The sequence below is a fragment of the Cornus florida genome, unplaced genomic scaffold (genome assembly GCF_030987335.1).
Source record: "Cornus florida cultivar Cherokee Brave unplaced genomic scaffold, ASM3098733v1 CherokeeBrave_3.0.0_Hap2_Chr09, whole genome shotgun sequence".
Lineage (NCBI taxonomy): Eukaryota > Viridiplantae > Streptophyta > Magnoliopsida > Cornales > Cornaceae > Cornus > Cornus florida.
Window position 1 is genome coordinate 1,784,481 of NW_026775579.1, and position 12,011 is coordinate 1,796,491.

The 12,011-nt window shown below is 34.3% G+C and overlaps 1 protein-coding gene across 1 annotated transcript; it reads left to right on the forward strand.

Moving 5' to 3' along the window:
* Positions 1-2,534: 2,534 nt before the first annotated feature.
* Positions 2,535-9,212, forward strand: LOC132273429 (polyadenylate-binding protein 3-like). Its single transcript, XM_059774384.1, has 7 exons — positions 2,535-2,806; positions 3,707-4,485; positions 4,600-4,677; positions 4,783-4,872; positions 6,622-6,906; positions 8,084-8,305; positions 8,517-9,212. Exons 1-7 carry the CDS (start codon positions 2,539-2,541, stop codon positions 8,733-8,735), a joined length of 1,941 nt encoding a protein of 646 aa, XP_059630367.1. The 5' UTR covers positions 2,535-2,538; the 3' UTR covers positions 8,736-9,212.
* Positions 9,213-12,011: the final 2,799 nt, after the last annotated feature.

A 12,011-nucleotide genomic window follows, 5' to 3' on the forward strand; every position in this document is an offset into this window, starting at 1 on the left:
GATGAATGGAAGGGCACCAAAATTGAAGAAGAAAGCTATTAACCAAGTTTTTCTCCAATGGTGGCTAGGTTAGAACTTTGAAGAACTAAGGAAAATGAAAAGGATAAGTGAAAAATGGTGAGTGGAAGGGCTAGAGATCCTCCACTCACTATGTGCTCTTACACTACCTCTCACACACACACAATGCAAGACTAGATCATGGCCTTACACTTGTCACTAATCCAATGCCTCTTCCAAGACTTAATCATAAGCTTACACTTGTCAACAATCCAATGGTTACATGTGCACCAATCTAAGGCCAACACATAGATGAATCTCCACCCACCAAATGTCAAAAGATCATGGTGCCAAGTCTCTTCACCTAAATGCCAACAAATGGCTCCATGAGAGTGTGACACTTGTCACACTTTCCAAAAATTACAAAATGGTCCTTTTTCAAAATATCTTCTAAAATAAATTGCAAAAAGGTCCCTCAAATGAAAAATAATAATTTTGCATAATTACACTAAAATCTCAAAAGTTATGTATAATTACACTAAAGGAAGCATTCATGCCCTTTATGAAAAATGAAAGCAACTAGCATGCTTTTCAACAAAAGTGAAAATACCAATGTCATGAAAATCAAGTATCATGAATGCATGCAAAACTGGAATCAAATCCGAACACCCGAAGTGAGGTTAAGCGAAGAAAAACGATAAACGAGTAAAGGACGAAATAAGAAAGAAAAAAAAAATGAAAAAAGAAAATCACTGAAAATGGAAAAAGAGGAAAAAGACCGGGTCATTACAAAAAACATGCAAATGAAGCTACTATATACATTATGATCAACTAATGGACTTAACTAATATAAATAAGGGCGCTTGAATATGCAATATTCGGCGCTTATCAACGTATAATTTGGGATTTACGTTAGCAAACAGTTGGGATTCACCTTACAAAATAGTTGGGACTCACCTTAGGAAAAATTTGGGATGTACCTTTTGAGGAAGTTGGGATATAAATTACAAAACCTTTGGGTTCAAATTAGGAAAATTTTGGGATACACTTTACAAATACTTTGGGATTTACATTAAGAAAATTTTATAATGTACCTTAGGAAAATATTATGACATACTTTACAAAAATATTAGAATGTAGATAAGGAAAAATTTGGGATACTTATTAGGAGAAAGTTGGGATGTAACTTAGGAAAATGTGACCAAATGTTTTCTTAACATTGTAATACTCTAAAACACTCTTTTCCGGCTAGTCATGTACCTTATAAATCCTCTCTTTTTTTATCCTCACAAACAAACATTAAAACCCCTAATAACTGCACAATAAAATAGCGATCAATTCAAATTCAACAATAATTTTCTATTTCTAAGTTTCTTACCAAAAATGTGTTTATATATTCTTAGTAGTTTAATTTTTTTTTTCTGCCCTTTAGTTCTTATGGAAATAAAGACGATTTCCTTCAAAATCAAATCTCAAAATTATGAATCGTACCTTGGTTGGAAATAAGGCGATCTCCTACTTCGATTTGGAAATATACTCTTGCTTAGCTTTGGAAATATACTGCTGCTTCTTTTTGGAAAGAAATCAGAATATGCAATTTTATTGCCACGGACAAAAGCGCTGCTTCTATTTAGAAACAATTTGTATCATCCAAATTTTGGGTTGATTCACTCAACAATCGCTACTTCCGGATTCTATTTGTAAAAAAATAAATTTCTAAAATGAGTTCATTCATATTTTGGGAAAGAAGAAGGCTAGTGGCGGGATTTGATTTCTATTTCAAATGTCGCCTGAAATGAGGGAGGGAAGATGAAGAAGAAATAAGGGAGTGAACAAAAATGGTGTATTCTTCAACAGTATATACATATATATATATATATATATATATATATATACAAAAATTCTAAATTACAAAAATATATTTTTTAACCGAACATGATAAACACTGTTTATTGACTCAAAATAAAGTAAATAGGACACTATAGGCATTGAGGAGATCCTGGTCCGTCTGGAGAGAGCATACAATGAGTGCTTGTAGCCCCTTACTACGGATTATCCTTTGTACGCTCTCTGTGATTGGTTAAAGTTTAAACGTTGGGATTTGTGCAATATATAAATTCCGTGTATCCTTCCTGTGTGCAGTGTTGTGAATTTGGGTTAGATTTGGTGGGGATTAAGTATTCCGTAGGCAAAAAGTTACTTGGCCTCTCTCCCGCACGGGTGGACTAAAAAGCGTAAAAGAGAGTGCTAAGGGACCCGTTCGCAACGGTCCCATTCCTGTCTCTGTATTCCCCACATACATCTATATATATATATATATATGTATACGCGTATTGCTCATTTTCTCTTTAGTTTCGCCTTTCCATCTATGCTCTGATTTCCATAAAACCTCAAACTTATTTAACAAAAAATCAGAAAAAATAAAAATAAATAACAACAGTGATCGTCAGATGCAAATTCTAACCCTTGCATTTGATTCGATTTTTCTTTGATTTTTTCTTGTTCGTTTTTTTGAAGTTTCGATAACCATATACTACTAAAATGGCGACGGCGACTTCGCCACCATCTGGGCAGCAACCTCAGGCGGCGATGGCTGCCGCGGCGACGGTGACACCACCGCAGACGGCGGCTGGAGGGTTTGGCAATGCGTCGCTTTATGTGGGCGATCTGGACTCCACCGTGAATGAAGGACAGCTTTACGATCTGTTCAACCAGGTCGGCCAAGTCGTTTCGGTCAGGGTTTGTAGAGATCAGACCAGAAGAGCCTCGCTCGGATACGCTTACGTCAATTACAGCAACGCTCAAGATGGTTCGCCATTGCCTTGTGTTTTCATTCAATTGTTTAACTATCATTTTCTTTTTTCTTTTTTGTTTTTATGCATTGATTGGTTTTCATTTTTATGTGTAAGTTATAACGATTCTATGGTTTTCACTTTCTCATATATATATATATATATATATACCTATATGTTTGTTGTAATGTAATAGGTTGGTTGATCAGGACTATTCTTTATTTTTCGTGTTCCTCTTTTGGTTTCTTGCATTTTAAGAGTGCTGTGCTTCTTATGTTTTGCTGAGTTATGAAATTTTTTATTTTATTTTATTTTTATTTGGGATGATTACTTACCATGATTATATTTATTGTCGGAAAGTACAGGATATAAAAATTGTTTATTCGAAGTTATGTAAATTTTCTAATTTTTTCTGTATAAAGATTTAATAACTATTTTGTATAATTGTATCTGGATTGCTTTTTTGTTTGTATTTGATTTGATTTTTGACAATCGCTTACAAAAGTAATGAACGTTTGCATTGTTCTGTTCTGCCCTCTATTACAGGGTGCTAGTTGTTTTTAGTAGGTAGGCTTTGGCTTAACTGACTAGACCAGTGTTAAGGTGTCACGTGTCTTTTGACATTTGTGGGTTGTGTAAGAGGTGCATCTTTTGTTGCATGTTACTCTCATTGAATGTTGGTGCTTTCAATTTGTGGCATTAGTCGCAGCACGCATCTGGAAGAGCGATTGCAGTGATTGGGGACTTTATTTTGAGATATGTTAGTGTATATTAATTGTGTTTAATTCATTTTGAAGGTTGATTGTCATTTTTGTAATTGTTGGAACTTAAAACTATCTCTGTTTATATGAAGTGACTAAAAAATACAGTTTGTTATTTGCAGTTACCTAACCCTGTTTTTGATTTCTTAATTTCAGCTACTAATGCCATGGAGCTTTTGAATTTCACACCTATAAATGGGAAACCTATCAGGATAATGTTTTCTCATCGAGATCCTAGTATACGGAAAAGTGGATATGCTAATGTATTCATAAAGAATTTGGACACATCCATTGACAACAAGGCACTGCATGACACTTTTGCTGCCTTCGGGACTGTTCTTTCCTGCAAGGTAGCCATTGATAGCAATGGACAATCAAAGGGGTATGGTTTTGTTCAGTTTGATCAGGAGGAAGCTGCATCTATAGCAATTAAACGGTTAAATGGCATGTTGATAAATGATAAACAAGTTTATGTTGGCCTTTTTGTCCGTCGACAAGAACGGAATCAAGCAAATGGATCGCCAAAGTTTACTAATGTTTATGTCAAAAATTTCTGTGAAACAACTACTGATGAGGACCTTAAGGAAATATTTGGAAAGTATGGGTCCATTACCAGTGCAATTGTTATGAGGGATGCAAATGGGAAGTCCAGATGTTTTGGTTTTGTAAACTTTCATAACCCAGATGCTGCTAATGCTGCGGTTGAGAACTTGAATGGGGCCTCTTTCAATGATGACAAGGTTTTGTATGTTGGAAGGGCTCAAAGGAAATCAGAAAGGGAGGCAGAATTGAAATCAAAATTTGAACAGGAAAGAAACAGTAGATTGGAAAAGTTGCAAGGTGCTAATTTATATCTTAAAAATCTTGATGACACCATAAATGATGACAAACTGAAGGAGTTATTCTCTGAGTTTGGTACTATAACATCTTGCAAGGTATAGTTTTTTTAAAGGATATGCATGACTAGTCCATGTAAAGCATCACTTTATATATATATATACATATTACTAGGTTGCTATTTATCTATATTCTTGCAACAATATTTTCAGGTCATGCTTGATCCACAAGGGGTGAGCAAGGGATCTGGTTTTGTGGCCTTTTCTACACCAGATGAAGCTACAAGAGCAGTAAGTTGGCTCTCTTCCTTTGTTTGAATAACTAAGCAGATCTCATTCTTCTCCCTTTCGAAAAATCAATATATGTTTAACATTATTTATTAAATCTTTGCTCAGTTGACTGAAATGAATGGGAAGATGATTGAACGGAAACCATTGTATGTTGCTGTGGCCCAGCGCAGAGAAGAAAGGAGGGCTCAACTGCAGGTCATTTTCTTCATTGCATCATTTACCATTTATGTACATACGCTTTGGTGTGGTTTATGGACATGAGGTTCAGAATGATTCTGAGAAATTAAATACTGGATTATATAGTTCATGAGTTTCTAGAATTGGTTATAGATGTACGGGAACAAGGTGTCTGGTTGATTCGTGATGAGAATTATGTTTTACTGGATGAACTCAAATATTTTAAGCATGTATAGAATGTGGTCTAGTATAAAGCTCTCTGTGATTGCACTTCTTTTTCTGATTGCAGTCACTGAATTGTTCTCTATGTATGAGGGAGTAGTTTGGGATTCAATAGGTTTTTTACAATTATGAGGTGTAGTCAGAACATAGGATCAAGATAACTCAGATAGAGCGTGCTTTAACTATGACAGACATATTTGTTTCCCTGACTTTGAGAAAAAATGGCATTAACTGGTGTAACAAGTGCCTGAATGCTGGACCTATAGAGTAGAGATGCGCATGAGATCTTCAACCCTTAGTTATGCACCAGTATTTAGTTAAGGCATTGTTGATTGAATTTCCTAAATACAATACCTTTTGAGTATTATTTTTTATTTTTAATCCGATATAGATCTGTAACACACAGATGGAGCTGGTGCATTAACTATGAGACAATCATTGTTTCCTTGACTCTGAAAAAAATTCAGCATTTACTGGTTTAACAAATGCCAGAACTCTGGCCCTGTAGATACACATGAGATCTTCAAGCTTTGGTTCTGCACCAGTATTCAGCTATGGCATTGTTGATTGAATTTCCTTAATAGAATTTTTTTGAGCTTATTTTTTTTTAAATACGCTACGTGCCCCTGTAATCAATTTTCTTTAAACAAATGTTGACGAGGGTGCTGGGAGTAGAGTGGATGCAAATCTAACCATCTCATTATTTGAACAAAATTGTTGTCCTTAGATTGAGCATCTTATCTTACGCCTGTCAACATGAGTTTTTACCACTGTATGAAACAAGGGTTCCTAACAAATCTTATGACAAAAATTGCTTACCCTTGCACATTTTTTTACATGTAACTATAAGAATGCATTTTTTAGACAAATTGATAGACAATTTTTTTAATTTTTTATTTTTTTTATGTCTTTATATGAAACAATTTGTGTTTGAGTTGAAAATTTCTTGTAGGGATAGCCAGTCTCATTCTTTGAAATGGTATACGTAGAGTTTTAGTTTGGAGGTATTGAAGAAAAGAATTATTGGATGTGTCTATTGAAAACTATATTTTTCATAACAATTTTTAGTTGTATTAGGCTTATATACTTTAGGTTTTTCAATTTATATATGTCTACAAATGATGTTTGTGATGGAACTAAGCAATAAATGCAGTAATGCACAAGAGGGATACTAAGATAACTCTTTGACAACCAAAAAGTAGTAGTTGTTTTTAAATGATCTTTTTGTAGACACATATCCATGATAATTAAATAATTGTTAATTATAATTATCACTGTTTATAGGCTTTTGTGTTATTTGAATTTGGGACAGTTAAAACTTCCTCTTTAGTAGTTTTTGTAGTTACAGTTATGAGATGTGGTTACCTTGAAAATTTCTTGTGTTGTTGTGTATGCTCAATTTGCTATAATACTGTCTTTTCTTCTTTTCTTGCTTCAATTTTATATTTCCTATTTTTACTATCTTTTTCGTTGCTTTGTTGGGATAATTACTTTCATCATTCTCTTGGTGTCAAGCATAATTCACCGTTCCTCTTTTTTCATCAGGCGCATTTTGCTCAAATAAGGGCACCTTTGCCCACAGGAATGCATGGATTTCACCATGGGGCACCTAGGCTTGCTCCTCAGCAGCTATATTTTGGCCAAGGTACTGCTGGCCTGCTATCCCCTCAGCCTGCTGGCTATGGCTTCCAGCAGCAACTCTTGCCTGGAATTCGCCCAGGTGCTGCTCCGAACTTTGTTATGCCGTACCAACTTCAGAGGCAAGGACAACCTGGGCATCGGGTGGGTGCAAGAAGAGGTGGAAATGCTCAGCAGATGCAGCAACAACAGGTGCATTCTTTTTGTCAATTGCTGTAAGGAAATATTTTTATTTTATTGGTTTCCTACTTTCTTCCCATCTCACCTTTGTTTAGCATTTGATATTGGTGTACTATAGGGATATATTATATATATATTTAAGGGTGAGATGATGATTGATGTTCTTATTGGAATAAAAAAGAAAATGTTATCAAATCGGGGTTCACTATATGATCACTTCTTTATTTGACAGTAAATTGATAGCAGGAAACGGCTTTACTAGAAGCCTCAGTTTACTGATGTTTGTCTTGAATTATTTAATGATGAATATTCCATTTCAATACTTTGCTTTGGTATGGCTTCTCTAAAGAATCTATTTTTTCATAATTCCACCCACCCATAAATCCCACTTCTTTGGCTATGTAATCAGTACCAAGGAGATAAGGCTCTTTGGGAGTTTTGATGTGTTATGTTTTGCCATGTATCCTGCTCAATCATCAACAACCTTGCCTTTATCTGATACAAATGGGGTTGAATTCATCATAGTGTCTGAAAACCAATTGGTTTACCACAATTTTTATACACATTTTTTTCTTTTATTTGGTAAATTCGTATTACAGTACCTTTCTCAATTTATTAAGCACTTTTCCTTTTTTTACTTTTATTGAATAAATTTGGTAGCCATTGAGCTCCTACTTTGCCTAAATTTCTTCAAACCTCTATTGGTATATAATCAGGTCTTACCGCGTTATTATTACCCATCTTTTTAAGTGCATCCTCTGTTTTATGTTAATTTCATTAGTCCTAATATCTTTTCTAGAATATTTCCCCTTCAATGGTTGTTTGACAATATTCTTTCCACCTATTTAACATGTGTGTCTCTTTAACTAACCTTATCCTTAATGTATCTAATTTGATCAATATATCTCTTCTTTTTCTAAACTTATAAATATCTTTTTCACCTTCTTTTGTACCTAATTTTTCATACAAGCCATTTAATGCATTTTCTTTAGCTTTATTTACCACCTTCCGAGCTCGCTTTTTTATGTCAAAGTCTTTTTTTTTTTCTTTCTTTTCTTTGCTTTTTTGCCACAAGAGAAGGTTGTTTGTGAAATAGCAACTTAAAATCACCAGGTTGGTTGCCTTATAGGCAATTATATATCTTGTGACCTCTTTAATAGTGATTCTTCTGTTGTTATTTCAAATCTAGTTGCATCGCAACTCAAACCAATGCTTCAGATATGTGCCCAGTGCTCGAAATGGTAGAGACCCATCTATGCTTCCTCAGGGTCTTGTAGGTCGAATGATGCCATTGCCTCTTGATGCTTCGGGGTTGCCAGCTACTCCATTGGATGTCCAGCGGTCTAGCCCACTGTCGATATCAACACTTGCTTCTGCTTTGGCTTCTGCTACTCCAGAAAATCAGCGTTTGGTACCTTATTTTCTTTTCTCCTCTCCTTCACGATGCCAATTATTTTATCAAATTATTTTATTTATTTTTCTTGCACACGAAATTAGCATTTACAATGGATTTATACACTGCTCAAGGTATATTGCTGTTGCTTAAAGTTCACGGTTCACAATTATTATGACTGTTAGACCTAATTTAGAATTGTTGATATTATCTTGTATCAAAATGACAGATGCTTGGGGAACAACTATTTCCTCTTGTGGAGCATCTCGAACATGATCATGCAGGAAAAGTTACTGGCATGTTGCTGGAGATGGACCAAACAGAGGTACTCCATCTCATTGAGTCTCCACATGCTTTGAAGAAGAAAGTTGGCGAGGCTATGGATGTCCTTCGTTTATCAGGATCGGATGTTGGTGATCAGCTCAGTTCATTGTCCCTAAATGAATAAAGGGAGCCAATTCTGGTCGGTAAATACATTTTTTGATTTGAGCATCTGCGAGCCCATTTTTTTTTTTTTTTTATAGGGCTTTATGAGCCATCATTGTTTGCGGGGGTTTCATTTTATACTAACTGTCTAATTTATTAGAATCTGTTTCACTGGGAAATTGATTGCTGAAATTCTTTTTAGGCTTCTGACAGTGTGGAGGGATATTTTTTTTTTCAGTTTATTTAGACTCTTTGCCATTTGACTTCAGTTTTGAATTTGATTGAGAATTCTTTGAACTTATATAGTTTTCTTCTGATTCTTTTATCATTATCCATTACTGTTTTGTTTTATTATTTAGCAGAAGATTTGGTTTTTGTTTTTAATTTAAATCGTCTTAAGAAGCAAAGAATGTAATTTCAATTTAACGAGGACTTTTACCTCTACCATACACACGTCTTTGCTCTTTGCCTTTCCACTGGTTTTTATAGAAAAATAAATAAATGATGCTAACATATTTTCAAGAATCAAAGAACTTTCTTACCTTTTAAAGTAGGAGGAGGATTCAAAAAAAAAATTGAAAAATTTGAGATATTCTTTTTTAGATATTGTTATATGATCTATATCAAGTGACTATAAAATAATCCGTGGTACAAAATTTTTTCCAAAGGTAGGTATCATATATATCTTTAAGTATTATATCAAATAATACAAAATTATTGTAATAGAAATATAATATCAAAGTATAGAAATCAAAAGTTGAGAGAACAATGAACGAGAGAAGAAAAAAGAATAGCTGATAGTTGCTCTTATTCATTACCGAAGGAGCACATACATATATACAGACATTCAACCGTCTGAAGTAGGGTACAATTACAATTGGTACTATAAATTTTTGCCGCCTTTGAATTTCCTCATTTACTGTCCATTGCATCACGTGCACCAATCAAACTTGATTCCTTCACGGATTAAGATTTGGTGTCACCTTATGTTTAATAATGGGACGCTCGATTATAATTGTGGGTCCCATTATTATATACAACACTCTTTTTTGGGGTCTACAATACTATATTAAGAATATGCCTCATTAAAATTTTAGTAGGAAAAATTCAATGGGAAAAAACTATAGACCAACAGCCAGTGGCTTAGCGGTATCAGTTTCTTACTTCCCAAAGGGAGGTTAGGGGTTCAAGTCTCAAAAGAGATATGTGTTTAAAAAAAAAAAAAAAATAGCAAAGGAAAAATAATACAATATTCTTGTGTGTCAGAAAAGAGTATTGCATAAGTTAGAACTACCTCATTAAAACCTTGCCAGGAAAACCCATTGGGACAAAACTTGTGTGAAGGAAAAAAAGTATAATATATGTTAATACCTTTTCAATTAAGTACTTGACAACGCAATCGAGTGAGAGTGAGAGCATGTTAGAGGTCACTTCACAAAGTCAAAATATGAAAGTGGTTTAGGAAACCTTTTTAGTCAAATTTACATATATAAAACCACTACTACTATTGATGAAGCATAGCGAGTACGGATCATCCGCAGGGATTAAACACGTAGTTGGAATTTAACTTCGACTCTAGTGGATCACAAAATTGCAAAGAGATGGTTGGTTTGATTACTCTAAGTTCAATTAACATAAAATACAATTAAATTAAGCTAAAGTGAGTTAAGAATTTAAGAGATGAGATGAGAGGCTTAGGGCGTTGGAATCACCACCAAGTTTGTTTACCAAACCACATACTTTAAATTAATTGGGGAAAACATTCTTGTAATATAGATGTGACTACCAATTGCAATATTAAGAATGAACCATCAAATTCAAGCATGAATTGTCTACCTAACCAACAAGTAAATTAAGTAACAATCCATCCAGTCTAAGTATGACCCATTAAATTAGTAACAATTATAGCACACATCAATCTAGAAAATCATGGAAATTGCAATAATAAGCCATAAAATATCAAATTCAAGCATAGATTGTCTATTTAACAACAAATAAACTAATATGTAGCACAACCCTTCAAGCCTAAGCATAATCCATCAAATTAATTGACAATCCCATCAAATGAAAACCATGCATAGCCATCACTAGATTCTCAATCAACCACACACAAACATGCAATTGACATAGAAAAACTAGTGTAGAGATCAATTTCCAAATATTCACACATAAGACAACATGCAATCACATAGAGAATCAATAGGAAGAATTAAACTATAGAAATCAAGGAGAACCCAAGATTCATTTTATACACAAGGCTAAAACATTAATCACAAGATAAATTCCCCAAAAAGTTAAAGATAAGGGTTTAGATTACAAACTTGGGGCTCATTCAAGCCCTAATGAGAAGTCCAGCCAATCATGGAGGAAGTTGATATGGTCATGGAACCCTCAAGGGCAATCTCCAAATATGGCTCCATCTTCTTCCTCTTCTTTTTTGTTGAATTCTAGAGAGAGTGTGTGTGTAGATCTTGAGATGTGTTCTTGGTGCCTCTCCTCTCCTCTTTTTTTCTAACCCCAATCTCTAACTTTTCTAGAGAGAAAACTAATGAAAATATAAAAGTTACAATGTAAAATAAAAATGAATGACTCTTTTGTGCCTCCACTTCTCTTTTTTTGAAAACCCTAATCTCTATCTCTAACTTTCTATCCACCTTTTTACAAAATGAAAACTAACAAAATAATGGTTTGCCCATTTGGAAGAAGTCTGGCCCAAGTAGGATTAGAAAAGAGAAAAATTGACAATTCTCGCATAATTGTCAGGGGCTGGGGGATCGATCCCCAAGGGGTATTTTTTTGCACCTTTCTGCCAACAGTGGGGGATTGATCCCCAGTGTAGAAAATTTCCTTTAAACCTTATTTAGCTCCATTTTGTCATCGGGCTAATCGGTTTGCTTCTTGATGTTTAGGAACATCATCAAAGGCCCGAAAATTGTAGAAATGACCGCTTTTGAAGGATAAGCACAATGTACGAACGATGGGCTGCGACTTCTTTTTGCCATTTTCTGAACTTTTTCCGACTGCCTTTGCTTGACTCCAAAAAAGGTTTTAATGAACCGAAATTAGCCTGTTTGAATCTTATTGACCTGAAATCGACAAAAAAAAATAAAAAATAAAATATATATATATATATATATGACTAAAACGAGAAAGTAAAGATAGATGAAGGTACTAAAATACCCTAACTTAGGTACTAAAATGTGCAACATTTGAACACTTATCACACCCCCAAACTTAGATATTGCTAGTCCCTAGTAATGAACTACGAAGTAAAGAAAGAAATGAACAACTATACAAC